The sequence below is a fragment of the Arachis hypogaea genome, chromosome 14 (genome assembly GCF_003086295.3).
Source record: "Arachis hypogaea cultivar Tifrunner chromosome 14, arahy.Tifrunner.gnm2.J5K5, whole genome shotgun sequence".
In the NCBI taxonomy this organism is placed as follows: Eukaryota; Viridiplantae; Streptophyta; class Magnoliopsida; order Fabales; family Fabaceae; genus Arachis; species Arachis hypogaea.
Genome location: NC_092049.1, coordinates 90,303,117 through 90,324,743, shown reverse-complemented (window position 1 = coordinate 90,324,743; position 21,627 = coordinate 90,303,117). Strand labels below are relative to the sequence as shown.

Sequence of the window (21,627 nt, the reverse complement as noted above, 5' to 3'; positions counted from 1 at the left end):
ATTTATGCAAATATTATAGTTCTAAAAATCAGACTGAATCAGTGGGTTAGATCGATCTGACTGAGAGCCGGCCGGTTTCTGTAAAACGATGCTCCCAGAACCAAACCCGTCTCACACGTTTCTTTCTTTAGACTCGGAAGTTCAGAGCTCTTGCCCTCAAAAAACCAAACCCTAGCCATCTAACCTCCATCACCGCCGCAAGGAGAGAGACACTACTGCCGTCCGTCGCGCTCAGGAGCTTCTCTCTTCGTCTGGTTGTCGTGCTCCAGATCTCCAACCCCTGTTCACTCTCACCCATTGCAGTTTCTTCCTCAAGATCGGCGTCCGTCGTCTGCGCTTCTGCCGCCGTCCGTCGCGCTCAGGAGCTTCCGTCTTCGTCTGGTTGTCGTGCTCCAAGTCTCCACCATGAAGACGGACGAAGAGGGGTCGCCGTCGTCCATGGCGTTCAACTTTTCTTCCTCTTACTCTGCTCACTGCCCTCACCGAAGGTAATGGTTGCTCTGTTCAGTGCTCAGCCACGTTCTTGGTTGATTAGCTTTGCTCTGTCAGGTTGATGATTATTGATGACTGTGTCACTGCTCATTGCTCACTGCTTCTTGCTTAAATTGAAAATCTTGTTAATCTTGTTGATTAAATTGATGATGGATGACTCTGTCACTGCTCATTGCTCATCCATTTAGAGATTTTCATTTTTATCTAGATTTTTTTTATCTATTTAGTTTTCATGAGAGAAGAATTTTATTAAGATGAAGAGAGAAAAAAAAAATGGAGAAATAGAGGATAGGAGACCCAATTTTCATGTGTTCAGAATATCAAGTAATTCTCATAAGCTGTGAATTTATCTTGTTACAAGGTCCAACATAGATGCTAACAGAAAACTGTTGCTGAACTACGAATTCTTTGTCAAATGGTTGATATTTTGGGTTGGTGACCATGATAGGGGAATACAGGGAAGATTAGGAGTAAAAATGGGGAAGTTGCATTTTCTGACCCAGTTTTTTTTTTTTTTTGGAACTCAATTTTGGTTTCCAACTGTATCAATTGCACAGCCTCTATGACATGGTATAATGGTGAAACAACACAATGTGTTTTCATTTTTGGTCTTCTATGGGAAAAGACTGGTTTTCTTGAGATTGATTTTTAAAAGTTGTTATATGTTCTGCTTAGATTTTGTTGTGGGACATGGGGAATTATGGTATGCTCAGATGTTGTCATTAGTTATTAGAAATGTTTGCTATTTTAATTATAAAGATGTGCTCTTTCTCACTTTCTATCTGAATTGAGCTTATTACATCATGCTTCTCCTCTGGGACTGATAGCAGAATGGGGTCGATTGCAAACGATGACTCTTGTTAATCTTGCTTTATCTATTTATATTTGTTTAGATTGTTAAATGCTGGTTAATTCAGCATAGGCTTTTGAGAACTTACATTTTCCATGGTTGATGAATATTGCCAATTATACATTCGCCCTGTGTTTATCCTTATTTTTGTTAATTTTTGTGCTAACAACCTTGTTAAAATTGTGCATAAATTATGTGTTTATTTATGTTTTATTTATTATAAAATAGTTATTTCAATTGAACCATGATTGAATCGGTTGGACTAGTAAACCAGTAACTAGAGTGGTCGATGACCGATCCGGTTTTTAGAATCTTGGCAAATATAGAAGGCAAAAATATAATGTGCAGTGACATAAAAAATATCATTTCTCTATGTTTTACAGTAAAAAATAATAATTTTATTCTTTTTTAATATATCATTTCTCAATTTCTAAATGTATAAAATTACCCTTTCAAATTTGTGAAAAAGGTGACAGCAGTGCGGACGGAGAGTTTGGAGTGCGAAGTCATCCACTGCGAGAAGTGCGAAGTTAAAAGCTACTTAAGAGAAAATACTTGAAGTTAAATAATAAAGCAAAGCAGTGATGGCTGTGATCACCCGCCGAATCGCTACTCTTACTCACCGCTACTCCTCTTTCTCAACTGCCACAAAAGTTCCCCTTCTCTATGCCTTCAACGAAAACGACACTACTTCTAACCAAAACGACGCTGCAACACTCCAGCTTCTTTCTTGGGGCAGAGGCGGTTCTGGCCAACTTGGCGGCGGAATCGAAGAAATCCGCCTCTACCCTGCCCCGGTCGCGAACCTTGTCCTCCCTAAAAACTCCTTCGGCCTGTCCCCAACCCCCGGCCGCCTTCTGGACAAACCGGCCACCGCCGCTGGCGACAGTGCGAAGAAGAATAAGAAGAATAAGAAGGAAGAGGTTGTTGAAGTTGGCATCTCGTGTGGGCTTTTTCACTCTTCTTTGGTTGTTGATGGATCCCTGTTGGTTTGGGGCAAAGGTGATGGTGGAAGGTTGGGTTTTGGACATGAGAATCCCTTGTTTGTTCCTTCATTGAATCCACATCTTGATAGTGTTCGCTCTGTAGCCCTTGGTGGCCTGCATTCGGTAGCGCTGACCTCCGCCGGCGAGGTTTTCACATGGTTAGAATCTCTTCAACTCTGGCTTAGTCTATGTAGCTTTTTGCAATTGTAAAAATTAGATCGCTTCGAAAACTTAGTAAAACAATTAAATGTTTTTAGATACAATTTATATCAAGATTTAGTTAATTATGAATGTGCTCAATTTTCAAAATGACATGTATTTTGATGCAGATCTATTGTCAAAAACAAGTACAATTTGATTGATCTTTGGTTTGTAGTCCGAAGCTAATCATGCCGAGAACCATCATCTTATACTATAACTAAATGACAAATATGATATGAGAAATGAAGCGGAATTCATAAAAGCATTGTTGTAGAAAGAAGAATTGTATGAATTCTATCAATATTTGAGCCTTCCTCTATTGTATAGAGAGAAAAGGAGGTTTGTTTCTTGAGTTGTTCTATATTGATCGAATTGTAATGGGTTTGAAACTTGATAACAAGTTAATTGCCATGATAACCACACTTAGGCAATTGTTAATAAGTTTTATTGTCATTGTTTTAATTATGAGGGAGACTCTTACATTGGTTACCATGATTGTGAGTTTTGACAGAGAGTTTGTAGCTCTTTTGGTGATGGAAATGCTCACTTGAAGCCTATGATTTTGACTTTATGTCAAAAATCATTGACGTGGTTTTATCTTTGAAGAGTAGTGGAAGTGAATGTAGTCTCAACATTTAACATTGTGATATCTTATTTATCCAAAAAACTTTGCTTAGTAATATGATAGATTTTTGTGGAACATGGTAATCAATCAGAAATTTGGTGTTTTAATGGAATCCAATGATGTTGACTGATATAGCCAAATATATGGTAGTAAGAAAAGGCTGGTTTTTGTTTAATTTAATGTCATAGTAACTAAAGAAAGCTTTTTGCATGATTGAATCTAAGCATGGCTGCATTGCTTTGTTGCTGATGAAAATGTTCATCTGACTATCCATGCATCCACTTATCCAACAGATGATGATTTTGACTTCTATCAAATAGGAAAATGATTGCCATATTTTATGTTGAATATTTATTTTGAAGCTTATATGGGTTGTGAGTGTGGAATGGCCATCATAAAAAATTTTATGAATGAAAATGAAGCTTGCAGGGGTTATGGTGGTTTTGGTGCACTTGGACATTCGGTATATACTAGAGAACTATTTCCTAGGTTGGTAAGGGGCTCCTGGGAGGGAGCTATACAACACATTGCTACCAGTGGAACACACACCGCAGCAGTCACAGAATCAGGTTCAAATGATGGCCAGAACTTTATCTGTTCATATTTGGAGTTTGGGATTTTATTGATGAATTGTTGGATAATGTAGTGTTTGAATTTGAATCCAAATTCATTGCTTTTGTTGTATCTTGACTTAATTCAAATTGTTTCTATTCCATATTTTGTAAAAGCCTGATTAATTATGAATAGTTAATTGCAAGTTGCGGATATGGACTTACCTTTTATTTTGCACAAGAACCTTGAGATAGACAATGTTTTGACCCGATTTTACCATGTGCTGAAATTCAAGCCATTGGGTGGTAGATAATAAACTCCTTACCTTTTGGTGAAGAAAGTTTAGTTAGCATTGGCAAAAACAACATACCTAAAAGCTTAAGTTATTGAATGAAGAAACTTGAAGACTTGATGGGTTATATTCAATCCTATATCCATTGACAAATTGTCATGTGAAATGACGAATCTATATAATTGATGGCATTTTCTGTTGGATGCAGGGGAGCTTTATATTTGGGGTCGAGATGAAGGGGATGGTCGGTTGGGCCTTGGTCCAGGCCGAGGCCCAGATCATGCTGGGGGATTGAGTATCCCTTCGAAAGTAAAGGAATTACCTGTGCCCATTGCTGCCGTTTCCTGTGGGGGCTTTTTCACAATGGCATTGACAGTTGATGGACAATTGTGGAACTGGGGAGGTATTGTCACTTCCTTTATATAAATTGTTTTTCTACATTTTCTCTTGAAAAACCAGAACAATTCATTTATCCAGTACTTTCATTTTGAAAATTGACAATGTTAGCATCTTTTCAGCCAATTCTAACTATGAACTTGGGAGAGGGGATAAGATCGGTGGTTGGAAACCAAAACCAATACCTAGCCTTGAGAATGTCCGAATAATTCAAATTGCAAGTGGAGGATATCACTCCCTAGCATTAACTGGTAAGTTGAGGTGAAATTGTTCAGCTGAATAATTTCATTTCATCATATCATTTGAACTATTTCAATTTTCACTTTTATTAGATGATGGCAAAGTTCTTTCCTGGGGACATGGCGGACATGGTCAGTTGGGTCATGGATCTTTGCATAGTCAGAAGATACCAACAGTAGTTGAGGCTTTAGGGGAAGATCATATTATATATATTTCGTGTGGGGCTTCTTCAGCAGCAGCTGTGACAGGTAAGACCTTAACGCAGTGTTATGTCTCTACATTTTGGAATTTTAAGTAAGATAAATTAAAAAAAACTTTATCCTTTTTTCCTGCAAAATGAGCTCACTTTATGTAAAGTAAAAGAATGTCTTCTTGGTCAATCAGACCTTGGTAAGCAGCCATCACTCTCTTCACTATTAAAAGTGAAAAGCTTTTAACAGAATGTAGAATGAATTGGTCATGCTGCAATTAATGATATACTTGAAAGAGCACTTAAAAGAAAATATGGAGAAACTGAAAATATATCTAGTGATGAAACGATAAAACTATACAAGCGATTTAAAATATGTAGATGTTTACCAATTATCTCCTAGTAATTAGTGATTCCTTGCTTGCATGTAAGTTGGGTGGTTCTTTAGTAACACATATACCAACTAGAGCCCCTAAAGGAACATGTGTATGGCTATTCGTCCAGTGTCCAACTTTTTTTATAAGTGGTTGTCAATCTCAATGTCTAGCATTCACCATTCTCATTGAAATTTGAGTGTCAGATAGCGCCAGCCTGAAATTATCTTTTAACTTTTATATATAGTGGTATGATGGAAATTAAACTCTCGCATTGAATTTTTCTTTTTTTCCTGATAATTTTCTTTTTTTTCCCCCCTAATAATTAAACTTTCCCATAATTTCCAATCAGTGGTATAGTAAACTCTTTTGTTTTTGTTGAAAACAGATACAGGAAAGCTGTACATGTGGGGAAACGGCACGGATTCTCAGTTGGGAGTTCCTGGGAAACCTGCAGTACAACCAAGCCCTGTTGAAGTTAACTTCTTAATGGAAGATGATGGAATGGGACCCCACAAAGTTCTATCAGTTGCAAATGGTGCAACCCACTCCATGTGTTTAGTTTTGAGGGGAGGTTCTTGATACTGTTGACACAGAAACCCCGTGATGATACTATCCTGCCCTTGAACAAAGATAAAGTTCTTAGGCAAAAAGGCAAGCTTCATTAGGTAAAATTCATAAAAATCTTTTCTTTTGTTGAATAAGATGTCTCAAGATTATGGGAAATTTCTTTGATTTTGGATCCTTGTCTTGAAGGCCCGATTCTCATCACGTGGATCCTGGAAATTTTCTTTCTTGGGTTTGATGAAGTAGATCCCGTTAGTATGAACTTTCTGAGTACTTGGGAAATCTCAAACTTAGTTGTAGGAGAATGCTACGATGCACTGAGTTGAACTTGGTTGAACTTGATGCATCATGCACAAAGGTAATCCAACGGCTCAAATCTAGTACATAATAGATCGACATAAATTTACACCGTCGGATTGCCATAGTGAGAATTTAAGACAATTGTCATAAGTTGCAATGATCTAGGATTGATAAGTGTCTGTGTTGTCTGTAGGAAGCTATCATAGACAATACAATTTTGGACAATTTCTTTCAAAGTACTGAACTACATGCACAGTTCTCCTCCGTGCTCCACGATTGTTGGGTTCAAGTAATTGTTGTCATAAGAGACTCAAGAGGATAAGGCTGATGCTTTTACTCCCAACTTGTATTGATATTGATTGATAACAATTTATTTGATTTGTGGCTAAAATTTTGCTTTATCTTATCTAAAAGATAGGAGTGTCTTTGCTTTATGCTGTTTGCTACATTGGCACATAAGAGGACCAAGATTGACATTAATTATTAGCAACCATTATCAGTAGCATCTAGTTAAAGGGGAGTAAAACTAAGCTGGGAAAAAAGAACAAGGTTAAATTAGAGTACCAACTCTACCAATGGAAAGTCTAGAGGGACTAGAAATGATTTAAATTATATTTTGATCACCTCACTGAAGAAATCTACTGCTTAAGCTTGCTACACAGTTTATGCTTGGGAACACATTTACAATATAAAATAAGCTTTATTGTTCTGAAATAAGTTATCATATGAGTAGAATGAAAAGTAAATGGATTATAAGCCAAGTAATAATTCAGTTGAAAACCAGTTTACAATAAAAAACTAAAGTATTGATTACCGTAATCAGGACATACTGTTTAAATTATTTTAATCTTATACATGTACACATAAATTGCTTGTTAAGTCATGATTGAAGAACATTTTAGTTAATACATATCTTTAGAACAATTTTTAAGGATTAAAAAAAAAAAATAAATGGTTACTATTTAAAAAAGGTAAGATTATCAAGCTTCCAATAACAGTATTGAACACATGATGTTAAAATTTAAAATCCTCTAACTTGGTATTATTAAATAATACTCTTAAAATGCTTGCTTAAAAAAGCAGCTGTTCAAACAAACTATTTGAACTAGAGCTAATATTCCCGAAATGATACCTAATCATCTGATAAAGTAATACAGTAATATCTAATTAGAACAGTAGTTGTCTCTTTGAAACTCCTAAATAGCTGAATAATTCGTTCATGTTTGAGTAGCATCCACTTTTAGTTTTTAGTATGAACTACTGCATAGTGAGACGTAGCTAACATTTAGGCAAATCTGCTGGTGGAGGAGGAAGTGAAGTTTCAGGTGTTGGTCCATTCTCAACTACAAAAGCAGTGCCTAGTCCCCATACTTGATGATCATCCACATGGCAGTGTACAAACCATACCCCTGCAACAGATATTAAACTTAGGAGAGTCGAATTTAGACCTCTAAAGTAAGGGAATTGGTTAAGTGATAAGGTGAAGGATTTTCATCATATGTGAATCCTACAATCTTAATTTAAGGATGATTAACCTCTTAGTTTATTACTTTAGCAACTTCCTCATTTTAAAGAAGTTTGATGAGAGTCTAGTACCCTAAATTAGCCAATTGAAATTACTACATTATTGAATTAGCACATTAGATAATGCCAATTACCTGGATTGTTTGCTTGGAATCTTATAATAGCCCATCCTCCTGCAGGGACTGCAACTGTATTCCGGAACTGAGGATTCACCAAATTAAACTTTGCCTTATCTCTAACGGCATCGTAGTTCCCAAACCCTTGAGCCAAAACATGGAAACTATGACCATGGACATGGATCGGATGGCTTTGCGCTTTCAAAACCCCCGTGTTTTGAAACACAATCTCCACCGTGGAATTGAACTTGAACTTCTTCACCTTGGTTAATTTTGGCGAATATACCAGGCTCATGTTGAAAGTGAGGTTAGTGTTTGTGTAGTCAAACACCATAGGAGGATTATCAGGGAAATCAGTAGTGTACACACCACTTACATTGTAATAGGAAGCTTCCAACATAGAATTACCTTTCCCTTTAGGGAGCATAAAAGACTCATTGTTCATGTTTGCTGAGAATTTTTGGTTGAGTGGGCCGACACACTTGGCTTTCAAAGGGCACTTCTCAAGTCCTATCCCAACGGTGATGAACATTTGTTCGTCAACGTTGAGTGGGACAGGGACCCAGTGTGGGCCCCCAACGAGACTCGATAAGTTACTAAACAATTTGAAACTTGTTGGCGTGTCAAAGAATGGAGGCAGTAATGGCATGACCGGTGGTGAAGCTCGAGTATTGTGTCCGTCATAGACGACGATGCCACGTGTCATCGTTCTATCAAAGAGTGGAGGTGGCATGCCAACGCCATACGGAGATGCTGCCATGTAGTATGATCCTGTTGGTTGGTCTGCTTTGAATAGAACGTCAAGGGTTTGACCAGCTGCCAGGATAATTATGTCTGTAACGTATGGTTTGGTGTATGAAGCATCGGCGGCAACCACCGTGAGTTTGTGATCGGCTATCTTGAAGAACAGATTGTTATTCAGTGCAGCGTTGATAATTCTTAAGAGGTAGGTCTTTCCATGCTTCACCTTCATCTTGAACGTCTCTGAATTAATGAGTTTGAATAGTTATAAAGTATTAAACAAAAAATCAACATCATAAATGGTATTAGAATAATGAAATCACAATGAATAATATTTGGTACGGTTTAATCTATACAATAAATATACTGATCTCTATTGAGATTTACGTGGTCATAGTTTTTTTTTTTTGGTTTGCACCAGGGTATCCATCAGGCCGGAAGCCCAATGACTAATCCCTCGGGTACTGCAGAGGCACACAAAGTGGGCGACCCTCCCAAGCAAGCAAATTCCATTCCCATCCTCCAGTGAGTATCGAACCCGGGAGAGATGGTTAAGGGACACAGACCCTCATCCATCTGTGCCAACTTGCGTTGGTACGTGGTCATAGTTGATAAGCATTAGTATAAATGATGTGCATTAGTATTAGTATTTAAGTAATTAAGGCCATACGATTTTGAGAACAATTAAAGAGATCGCCAGGGAAGCCATTTATGGTGTAGGCATTAGATACAGCAACACCTCCACTTACGAGTGCACCTTCCAAAGCATCCAAAAAATTAGTGTCATACCAGTCACCTACATTTTGATAAAATAAAATGTCATAAATAATTAAATATGTTACTCTCTCTCTCTGTATATATAATGAGGAGTGTTAGGGAGCTAGCAATTTTTGTATTTTGTAACCATCAATTAGTCATTAATAGTGTATTCAATGGTGTGAGATTACATCTAGTGATAGGAGATCACTCACTTTTCCTTTGATGGTTAAGTGTTGGTCACAAAATACAAAAATTGCTGGTCTCCTAGACTTCTCCATATATAATATAGGGGTTTAGGACACATGTTAATATTACTAATTAATTGTTCTTATAGAAAACATGGGTCTTTATTAGGATTTTTTATTTTAATAAATTAAATAAATATTTTATTTATTGAAATAAATAATTTTAAAATTTATTATGAAAATATATTATCTATCCTTATCTCGTTTACACTGTAAACGAGATAATTTTTAAAACCGCCCATCTTTCATGTTATATAAATAGTCTATTTTCTCTATTATTTGAAATGTTCTATTTTTAAGAGTTTTGTCTAATTTAAATTATTAATATTTTTTATTATTTTAAAAAAAATATATGTTATATTTATAAATACATATATCTCGTTTAGAGATAATTTTTAATGTATCTCGTTTATAGTGTAAACGAAATATATAGAAATTAAAAAATACACATATCTCGTTTACAGCATAAAGAAAATACATTAAAAATTATCTCGTTTATAGTATAAACGAAATAAGGGTAGATGATATATTTTCGTAATAAGTTTTAAAATTATTTATTTCAATAAATAAATTATTTATTTAATTTATTAAAATAAAAAATCCGTCTTTATTAAACTCATTGTATAAAATAAATTAACTAATATCTTTTATTTGTACCTAGTATTATTGGAACCTGGTGGTAGGGTTTTGGAAATGGGTATGGACCATTGCGAGGGTGAATGATGAAAGCACCATGAAGGGTAGCACGTAAGGCAAATGAGTGAGCATGCCAAAATAAAGTTCCTTCTTGTCCTATGACTTTATATTTATAAGTGAATTTATGTCCAGGATGAATTCCACATTGAGTTACATATTCAACACCGTCTGCCCAAGAAGTAAAGAGCTGATATATTCCATGCCTGTGATACATAATTCAATGTGCCATAGAGAAGTTAGCCATAAATTAAGATTGATATTTTTTGGTTCAAATTATTTGCAATTTTCATTAAAGAATTTAATATTGCTACGTATAAAGAAGTTTCATTCGTGCATTTATTATTAGGTCACCCAAAAAATACATGTATTTATTATTTACTGTTATATCAACAGAAATATTTTTTTTTTGCATCTATTGCATGAATTTTATCGAGACAAACGGAAATGATTCATAATTCTGTAAAACATTTCATATTGTCGGTGTATTCAAATTAAATTCTTTAGTAAAAAAAATATACCTTTTTAATAAATATAAAATTAAGTGATTCCAAAAATAAATTTACTAAATAATCCTGATTTAAGGATAATGTCTTACATGGAAAATGCAGTCACATTTAGTTTTCACCAAGAAGACAATTACTCAACCTTTAACATTCCTATGGATTAAGGATAACTTGACAATTTAATAATAAAGTTTACATAAGAAAATAAATGATTATGAGATAGATAACCAAAACAACTAGGGGTATAAAATGGTTCGCCTCTATTATAATTTTAGGTTTGTTGTTAGCTTGAGCCTCAATGAAATTGCCAAATTGATAGATAATTTAAGAAGTATAGTTTACATCAATTTCTTTTTCATTCTTTAACAAGTTGATTTATTAAATGAATTGTCATCATTATCTTATCTTCGTTAAGACTTGTTTGTAACTTCGCTCAAAATATTCTTGCGGACAAAGTTCAACTTCGATTTCAAGAGAATCCCTTGCTAATATTATTATATTTAGACATTAGTTTACTCAGGATAACTAGCTAGTTCTACATATAAAAAATAAGTCAATAAAATTAGGCATTTCGTAAATATCTTACGTAGAGACAATTATAAAGTTTTATTTTTTATCTTTTAATATTCAAATCAACTCTCTATATACTGTGTAAACCAGCCTGCCTTTCATGAATGTTAAATCTTCACGCACAAATAACATTTTTTTTCCTATTATTTTCAGTTCTATAGATATACAATATATTGATTGCTTGAGAAATTAATTAACAAATAATAACTACCACATGCAATAAAATACACCGGTATAGTAGTCTCTATATATTAATATTAATACGCAATATTTCTTAAAAGATTAGCAACAAACATGGGACAAAACAAAACCATCTTTTGCCGAAAGCCTCATAATCTGTCCTTTTTCTTTTATTGGGTTTTGTTTCGGTGAATGAATTTACCGTACCAAAGAGTTCCGCAAAACAGAGGAGGAACTTGCATAAAAAATAACGAATAAAAAAACCTTATCTGCTTAAATTTGGTTTAGGAACACAGCTAACAGAAAAAGAGAAATAAAACAAGTCAGAAATAAAATCCTTGCCAATAAGAAAGGGTCACACTCACATTCAGAATAAGAGAGTGCATAAAATACAGAGTGAACACAAGAAAAAAAAATGAAAGAAAGAAACTCACAAAACATCATTTTTACTTTCTTCTCTATATCTCGGTATACTTTTATATTATCAAACATAAGAAAAACTAATATCTTTGATGACGTAAACAAAAGACCAAAAAAGAAAATAAATGGTAGTGATTTAAAAAAAATTTAAAGTTGACTCAACAATGATTATTGACCGCATTGAAAAACTTCAATATAATGCTGACAGAAATTAGAACAAAAATTTGTTGACAATTTAAATATTTAAATATACTGAATAGGAAAGTGATAAATATAAGAATGAAAATTGTCACTCTTATTTTGATAATGTTACTTTTGTTTTTTCCCTCTAAATTAATACAAACATACAATACAAAAACCAATTTGTGGAGTAGCACCATAAAAAATGAATGTGGTATTATCATTTCCCATAAATATATTTGTATAGGTAATATGTAAAGTATGAGAAAGCAAAATCAATTTAATTTGATAATTAAGCAATTTGACCAACATAAAACTTTAAGAAACACTACAATAAATTCACGCTGAGGCAATTCTTAAAAAATATTATCTATAATAAGAAAAAGCAATATTTTTTATCAGACAATACTTTTTGATAAAACACAACGTTTTTTGAAAGGTTGGTTATATAATTATGTTTGGTCTAAAACAACGCTTTTTTGCATCAAAGGGAACCTTTCTTAGCAACACTAGAAAAAACGTTCTCTTTTCTTCTATATAAAACAACTTTGAGTAAGGATTCAAAAGTAATGCTTGACGAATTACTTTATTATAATACTTTTTACGAGTTGTCTTTGAAAATATATGTGAGTGTTGTCTTTTTTAATACCTAAATTAAAACAACACTTATTTAAATTTTTCTGTGTTACTTTTTTAGATATCTAAAATAACATTTATCTAAATTTATTTAGAATTATTTCTTTAAAAAGATATATGACACTCTCTAATAAAATTTAATTATTTAAACTAGATTTAATAGATAAAAAGATTAAGTTTGTCTAATTTAAAGGTCAAAAGTTCTTTAAAAAATTAAGTTTGTCTAATTTAAAGGTCAAAAGTTAATTATTTGATCAAAGATTTTAACTTAAAATTATCAACTTACAACTCATAAATATGCAAATTGATAATATCACAAATTGTTATATTTACTTTGTAATTTCACTACCTATGAATTAGTATAAATAGGCGGCTTAGTTATAGCTTAATTTTTCATGGTGGAAATTAAAATGTAGTGAGTGTTAGAAAAAAAGTTGTAAGGTTTTTCTTTGTGTGTTGTGCCTCCACGTTTATTTTGTGTACCAAGTTATTAATTATTTTTTTGGTTAAAAAAATTGATTTTGTACTTTCGATATTTTCTTTTTGTATTTAGGTTAAGTGTTTATACCATTTGATTTGGTATGTTAGATGTAATTAGGACTTGATTTTGATGGAATATTATAAATTACCATTTGTATTTTTATGTTAGAGATTTAATTTAGGTAGTGTAAAAATCGGAAAAAAACTGCTTTAATAAAATAATAATTTTTAATTATTTAGATTAGGCTCAAAAATATAGAAGTATTTTTTTTAAATATAAAGGTGAAATTTGAATTCAATGGATTTGTTTGAGTGAAAAAATGTATCTTTTGCGAAAAAATTTTATACAAATGCGTACCGGTGATTAAGGTGGTAGTACCGTCTCTAGTCTGTCTGATACTGCGTATTTTGGAAAATAAGATTTTGAAAATTGAAATTTATTGTTTTGAAAGGACAAAAATAATTTAGAATAAAAAATCGGGCGCTAATCTTAAAGGTTTTGGCTCAAAATTGAGTCAAACGGACCAAAAACGCTAACAGGTTGGACCGGATCCAAACCAGACCCAAGACCCAACATATATGTGCTCTATTAATGAGCTTTCAACTCATTTTAATGGGAAGAGAGAGAGAGAGAGAGAACTTGGATAGATTGAAGAGAAGAGAAGAGAGGGATGAACATTATTCATCTCCTCATTCTTTTGGCCATAACTTGAGCTACGGAGTTTCGATTGAGGAGCCGTTTGTGGTCACGCGAAACTCTCGCCGAACCCGTTATTTCTAACTAAGCTTTGTAGATAAAAGCTCTAAACTTGTACTCCAGTTTTCTGCCCTAACATTTTTGCATTTTTTGTTCTAGTTTTTGAGTAGATTTTGTGACTTTGTTTATTTAGGAGTGATCTACCATTAGAATATTGTTGGGTTTTGTCCCTATTCTTGTTGGGTAAGGTAAGTCTTTTCAAACTCTTGTGGTTTGATATTTTGGGTTAGCCCTAGTGATGTTTTTGTATGTTATATGATGTTAGATTGAGGCTTGGTATTTGTTGGAGTGAGCTTGGTAATTTTGGAGCTTTGAGTTTGGGCTTGGTGTTTTGAGTTGCGTGAGAATCGGTCAATGTATGGTTTTGGTTTTCTTTATGTGATATGTAATTGATGCGTGAGCATCTTTTCTATCTTTTCCTAGTGAATTTGCATTCAAATTGTTAAGTTTAATCAAGATTTAAATATCTTTTAGCCACTATGAATGCTACTTTGAGTTGTGTGTAATTCTATTTATTTCAGGTAGCATTTTGGACGAATTTGACAGAGTTATCATGAAGAAACGAAGCCACAGCATAATAAGAATTTGAAGCCAAACTTGAGAAAGCTCAAGTTTGGCGCCAAGGATGAAGAGTGGAGAGAATTGCTTGCTGCCATGTTGAAGCCAAACTTGAGAAAGCTCAAGTTTGGTGCCAACCTAGAAAGATCATTCAGCCTCCTCCACGCCAAACTTGAGAAGTTTGGCGCCACTCAAGGGCTCCAAAGGGAAGTTTCACGCAAGACTCCATGCCAAACTTGAGATTACTCAAGTTTGGCGTTGGCAAAGAAGTCCCAAGAGAAGGCAACACTGCCACCTCCACGCCAAACTTGAAGAACTTCAAGTTTGGTGCCACAACAAGAAAGCTTAAGGGATGCTACGCACAACCTCCACGCCAAACTTGGATCCTTCCAAGTTTGGCGCCACAACTAACATTCCAAAGGAAGGCTTCTCTGCACACTCCATGCCAAACTTGGATTCCTCCAAGTTTGGCGCCACCCTTAATGAAGCCAATGGTCCCCACTCGTCCCAGGATGCACTACACGTGAAGGCTTTACAAATTTTGATTAAATTTTATTTTATTTATAATTAGGAAAAAATATTATTTAGTTTTAAAAAATATATTTTACATTAATTAGGATTAGATATAAAAGGGAAAAGAATCAGCCCTTCGGGCTCCTCTCTTCTCTTCGACCTCATTCCGCAATTTACAGTTTTTCAGAATCCTTATTTTCTCTCTGAACCATGAGCAGCTAAACCTCCACTGTTAAGGTTAGGAGCTCTATCTATTGTATGGATTGATTCTATTATTTTTCTATTTTAATTCATGTACTAATTTATATTTCAAGAATTGTTTTCGTTCTTTATTTTATGAATTTGGGTGGAACGAAAGTATGACCTTGATTCTAATTGAGTTCTTGTATAACTTGGAAAAGCTCTTTACTTGAACAACAGTTTGAAAACATATTCTCCTAAATTTCTAATTATCTGAACTTAACGGGATACGTGATATATAATCCTCTTATATTTGGGTAATTAGGGTTTTTGTTTCATAGAACTAGAATTGAACTCCACCCTCTAATTGGAATTAAGTGACTAAGGAATTAGCGGTTGATGAAGGTTAAAGGAAACTAAAAAGGTCTAAGAAATTAGGGTTTAGTCACATATAGTTTGCCATGAATTGAATCTTGCATGATTAAAATAGTTAGTAAGAAAAGTCAATCCGGAAGATAGATATCTCTGAAGCCTTAACTGTTTCTCCATATATATTTCACAACTTGTTTACCGTTACTTTCTGATTCTCTGATTTACTGTTAATGTAGTTGAACTTTCAAAACACCATTTTCTATTTGTCTGACTAAGTCAATCACTCAATCATTGTTGCTTGATCCGTCAATCCTCGTGGGATCGACCCTCACTCACATGAGGTATTATTTGGTACGACCCGGTGCACTTGCCGGTTAGTTTGTGGGCTATAAATTTTGCACCAGTAATGTTTCGTGAAATATAGGCTAGTGGCCTTTAAGATAGGATTTGAATTGTATAAGTTGAATGAAATGATCTTTTGATATGAAGTTGGTATTGACGATAAATTGTGATATTTGTTGATATTGGTGATGATTATTGATTTTGGTTGATAATTAACGATGAATATTGATGTTGTTGATAATGGATGGCGAGTGTTGATATTGTTGATAAATGATGTGGATTATGAGTTTTGATGATGATAAGTTGATGCTTGGATTGATAAGTGTTGAAATAGTTGATAAATTGGAATATTAAAGGTTGGATGTTGTATAGTTGAATAATGATGGATATTTATAAGTTTTTGTGTGATTTAGGTTGAATTTAGAGTTAGATGAGGTGAATATTAAATGGTTTAGATGATTGAATGATTGATATGGTTGAGGAATATTTGGTATGGATTCTTGAGTGATTTTGGTATTGTTGGGTTGTGAATAATTAGTTTTTAATTGAAAGTTTTGGTAAATTTGAGTTTTTAAGGTTTTGGTAAAAACAGATTTTAGGCTAACTTTGGCGGATCATATCTTGAGATTTAGTTTTAGAAATTTATTAAATTCTATATCAAATAAAAGATAATTCAAAGAGGTTTAAACGGTATAGATTTTGTGGAAATCATAATTTTATAGAAAAAGATATGATTGTTGGAAGTTGGTGTCAAAAATCTGAATTTTGTGATGTTGCAGAAAATTATGAGTTCTAGTTTTTGTGCGCACGCACACACCTGTACCTACGCTATGAGTAGAACGAGTGTTGTGACTCGTGCGTACGCACAAGGGGTGTACACACGCACACTTTGTGAAATTTACAAGTTGTGCGTACGCACAACATCATGCGTACGCACAAGCTGGGAAGAGTTTTCTGTTGAAGGCATCTGCACGTATTGATGCATATACACAAAATAGAACATTTTACTTTGTGTGCGTACGCACAGCTCTATGCGTATGCACAGGTTGAGAAAACACTTCTGGTGCGTGCATACGCACAACCCTGTGTGTACGCACAAGTCCTGTTTTCATCTAAAATCATGTTTTTAACTGTTTTACCTTCCCGGCAAGCTTGTAAACTTTTGTAACACTTGTTTAAAACCTTTTTGCTAATTTTTAGGCCTTGAATCAAGGAAGAAAATAATAAGTGAATAAAAGGGATATTTTTGGCTATGAGCTTAGAAGACGGTGACTTAGGCTAGAAAAGTTCTGTGGATAGAATAGTTGACGTGTTTGGGCAGGGTGTTGAGGTGATCATGACTTGAGAAATATGAATGATTATGGTTAATAGCATGAGTATGAACAGAATTGTGCTATGAGTTGTGGTGTATTACTGAATTGTTATGATTGGTAAGTAGCTATGCGCCTCGGATAAGGGCTGTGGCAGTCTCCTACTTATCGAGGTAGCGGTGCCGACGTAGGGGCTAAGGCAATCTCTTGCCTATGTTGAGATGTGAGGACTGTGACAGTCTCCCACTCACATAACCTTTCTGCCGCCAGAGTGAACTGGGGCACTATAACCCGAAAGAGTGTGCCAGACACTATAACTCACGGGACGCATGATAAAGTGCTGGGTACTAGAGAGAGTGAGTAGGGCACTATAACCCTGGTCGTGGCAGAAAGGCGACATCTCGGAGATGTGTTGGGTTGGCATTTTGAACCGACAAGTGATATCACGAGACAAATACAACAGACATTCATCATATGCATCTTTTACCTGCTTGCTTGCTTTGATTACTTGAGTTATGCCTAATTGAATAATATGTCTAAATGCTAGTTGACTTACCTATTCTACCTCAATATTATTTGTGCTTTACTTGTTTGCAATAAATGTGTTTTACTGGCGTTGAGGAGGATTGGGAGGCGGTGGCAATGGAATCGCACGGAAGTTAGGTTGGCGAAGGCTGTGGGATGCAGTGGTGCGTCTGGTATTAGTTAGAAATCCCCTAAATTTGGATAACCCTATTTATGGTTTATGTTATTTATGTTTTTAAGCTTGAATATTTGTATTTAATGTGAAGTTCTAGGATTGTCTTTGGCATTCTGAAACTTTGTATCTTACATATTAGGTACTGTTACCATACTAAGAACCTCCGGATACCATATGTTATTATTTTTCAGATTCAGGTCGTAACCCACCTCGGTGAGTTGCAAGATGGTGACGGAGCGGAATATTTTATGCTCTCTTTTGTATTTTGATTATCTTATTGTAGTACCTTCTCTCACCTTTTTATTTTAGACTTTATGGCCTTAGAGGCTTGATTTGAGAGATAAGTTGTATAAACTATTTTAAATTTCAAAATTCTATTGTATTCAGTTTGATTAGCCAGCCTGAACTTCGCAGGCTGTGACTAATCCTCTTTTTGTATATTATACTTATATATATCATGTTTAATTTAATTATTACCTTGTGTATCCTGGAGGTATCTACAAAGTTTTACATATTATATCTTGTTCTATCCGTGCCTACGTGTTTAGTTATAGTGTGTGAACGCTTCGCGTTTCGTAATTTCGCTTTATGCGACTTTGAGCTTTATTCCTTCATCGGGCGTCTAGTTATATAAGTTCCTGGATATATATATATATATATATATATATATATATATTAAAAACTTTAAGACTGTCGTGACACTTTGTCATCCTTTACTTTACGGCTAAAAGTAAGGTTGATGGTAACAGGGTGTTACAGGTAGAGTGGTTACCCGTTTAAGATATATTTAGAAAGAATTCAATTAAAATAGAGCACGTCATCAACTACCATCTTCTATCTTATTAGAGATTTAGTTAGGATAGAATAGTTACTCAATTTTATAATTTTGTTACATTATATTTACTTAATGAAATATTTAGTGTTTTTCTTTGAGAAAATTGTGTAAATTTGTACTCTCCGTCGCACTTTTGGTTTTCTTACATAAAAAAATCATTAAAATCATGTGTAGATGAAAATAGTATACTATTAATTTACTAAATTTAATTTAGTGTTTTCAGCTAACATGTTGAAGAAAAATTGGTGATCCATGTCAAGAGAGAACAGAGGAGGAAGAGAGTTTGTGAGAGAAAATTCAAGAAGGATGATAAACTATAAAGAACAAATGCACTTGAGCTAACTACTTATACTACTCTCTATTACTAGTTATTTGATAAATATCCAAAGTTCTACCTTTCACACCATCTTAACTACTTTGCTGGCTAGACAATCTTTTAACTAATTCTTTGAACAATAAAATTACACTACAGTCTCCTCATATTAACACCATGCACATGCACAACTCATTAAGTGTCAAGTATGTCAACACATGAAGATAATTTACTATACAAAAATCTATAATAAAACAGATCAAAAATGAAAATAAAAACATCTGGAATAAAAGACAAGCCCTGACCAGTACAATAACAATTTGACAAAGAGTTACGACAATGGACAAAGGATTACAAATTAAAATCAATTTGAATATAAAAATATCATTTCTAAATAAATCAGGGAAAATTAAAGATTACAAATATCCAAGATATTCTTTGCATGTCAAAGAGAGTTGTAATAATTCCAGAAAATATTAAGTAACAACTAATTTAGTCTGTTTTTATATTTGTATTGTATTTAAGTATTTAAGTCAACAATACTAATCAATTTTACAGTTTTTTCATTAAAAATATTAGCTTCCTAATATCTCCCATAATTCAAAGAATATTTTCAATGTACAAACAGTTTGATCATTTGATGTTAGGAAAGTAAGGTGAGGGAAAATTAGGTTAAATAATTTGAAAAACAAATATGCAAGGAAATAAATAATTTACCAATGGAGAGTAATATTGTAGGGTGAGTTATTGAGAACATGGATGATGACAGTGTCACCTTCAGTGACGTGTATTGTGGGCCCAGGATAGAGTCCATTGGCTGCCACTATCACTTGTTCATGGCACATCCGTTTTACAATCTTGTTTTCAATCTGCATGCATACATCAATCAAACTCAGATTTCATTATCATCACAACTAATCTGTTGTTCAAATCGGTTGAAAATATATTAAGCAAATTGTATATATAAAGCGAATACATAATTGAAGTGAAAATTTTCTTTTGTCTTTTTGAAAAATAAGATAAAAAGGGCACATATTTTTTTCTCAACATTTTGTTATATTTCAATTATCAAAGACCACTAATAATATTTTTAGAACACCCTCGTATTATCTGTTATTGCGATAAACTCTATTTAGATTAAATTTATATTTTATCAACGAGAACATTTTGGGGAACTAACATTGTCGCGTCAATATTGCAGCCAATATTCAAAACAAAGAAAAAAAAAATCTAAAATTCTTAAAAATAAGAACAATTAAAACATAATTAAAAAAAACCCTAAAATTCAAATTCAACAAAAAAAAAAAATTGGGTTTCATAAGGAATTTGTCTAATAAGAACAATTAAAACATAATTAAAAAAACCTAAAATTCAAATTCAACAAAAAAAAAAAAAAAATATAGTGTTGATTGAAATTGGCTACTATAGTGTTGATTTTCTAGTATTACTCTATATTATCTAATAGTAAACAAGAATGCAAATCAAATAATTACATAAATAATATTTAGTTTAATAGAAGTCAGAAACAAAAGAAAAACACAGTGTATCAAGAATTAACACACAATTAGGAAGTAATTAAGATGATATTAGGGATTACATTGAAGGTGTGTTCTACAATGGCAGCTGAAGCCAAGGAAGAAGCTAGAAGAGCGAAACTCCATGCTAATACTGGAAACACCAAAAGCTTCATGCTAATATATAGATGTTTATGTAATCTTAAAGAGTAAGGGAAATTATTTGTGTGTTACTCCAGTGAATGTTTTGGATACTATATATATATGTAGAAAAAGCCACCATATGGTGCTGCATGTCCCAATGATGTATTAGTGGTCGTTTACTTATTAATTATTATGATATTAAATATGGCCATCGTTCTTTATATTAATTTTATTATAAAAAAATATTTTAAAAATAATAATAGAAAATTAATTTAAAATAATAAAAATATTTTATTTTATTTTATTATTATTTAATTGAATATATTATATATAATAATTGTTACGGCCCAGCCCAGCTGAGCGAAATTACCGCCCGGTCCTTGGGTAAATTGATCTGCGTGGTCGGGTCAGAAGGTGCAACCCGTCGGGTCCACGACCCAGACACGTGTCTCGGCTGACAGCTACGTGACAGCTGTGGGAAGCGAAGCTTCCTGGAAGGAAGCCTCCCCTCGCGGGGCCCACCCACTGACAAGATATATAAGGGGAGGGTCCTACCCCTCCCCCAAGGTACGTCATCACACCTTTTCCTCTCCGCCACTTGCACACCCACTGACTTGAGTGTCGGAGTGTCTTTGCAGGTGGCACCCCCTCATCTCACGAAGAACCCATTGGCGCCGTCTGTGGGGACCTTGCCGATATGGACTTTGTTTTGGTTCCTGGTGGGGCCGACGGAGGAGCCAGGCCCTGCGGGGAGGAAAGGGATCCCCGAGGCAGTGGGGTAGCCGCCAGAGCTCCCATAAGCGAAGGCATCAGATCTCCACCGCGACATCCAGAGGGACGACCCTTTGGAGAGACAGGCAGCGACAGCGCTAGGATAATACAAGAGCTGCGCCATAGGGTGCAGAACTTGGAGCGAGAAGTAGCCAACCGTAAAAGCGTCAGCCTACTCCTAGCCAAGAGCCTTCCCGATCCAC

General features: G+C 34.2%; 2 protein-coding genes across 7 annotated transcripts; one reads left to right on the top strand and one right to left on the bottom strand.

The window, feature by feature from the left end:
- The first annotated feature begins 27 nt into the window (after window positions 1-27).
- LOC112743480 (RCC1 domain-containing protein RUG3, mitochondrial) lies at window positions 28-9,372 on the top strand. Of its 6 annotated transcripts, none has more exons than XR_011870974.1 (9): window positions 28-488; window positions 1,812-2,486; window positions 3,584-3,723; window positions 4,207-4,401; window positions 4,517-4,645; window positions 4,727-4,882; window positions 5,587-5,866; window positions 7,769-8,651; window positions 8,868-9,372. XR_011870974.1 is itself a non-coding variant. In XM_025792691.3 (7 exons), exons 2-7 carry the CDS (start codon window positions 1,927-1,929, stop codon window positions 5,778-5,780), a joined length of 1,374 nt encoding a protein of 457 aa, XP_025648476.1. In that variant the 5' UTR covers window positions 28-488; window positions 1,812-1,926; the 3' UTR covers window positions 5,781-6,478. The 6 variants fall into 6 exon arrangements, 1 of the variants encoding a protein (XP_025648476.1); XR_011870973.1 differs by lacking the exons at window positions 7,769-8,651; window positions 8,868-9,372 and adding exons at window positions 5,955-6,123; window positions 6,259-6,478; XR_003171963.3 differs by lacking the exons at window positions 7,769-8,651; window positions 8,868-9,372 and adding an exon at window positions 6,259-6,478.
- On the bottom strand, window positions 7,080-20,726 carry LOC112743481 (laccase-7). The gene is made up of 6 exons (XM_025792692.2): window positions 20,593-20,726; window positions 19,713-19,864; window positions 10,108-10,349; window positions 9,117-9,242; window positions 7,724-8,689; window positions 7,080-7,474 (listed from the first exon to the last, which is right to left on the bottom strand). The coding sequence occupies exons 1-6, from the start codon at window positions 20,683-20,685 to the stop codon at window positions 7,344-7,346; spliced, it is 1,710 nt and encodes a 569-aa protein (XP_025648477.1). The 5' UTR covers window positions 20,686-20,726; the 3' UTR covers window positions 7,080-7,343.
- Between the last annotated feature and the right edge of the window lie 901 nt (window positions 20,727-21,627).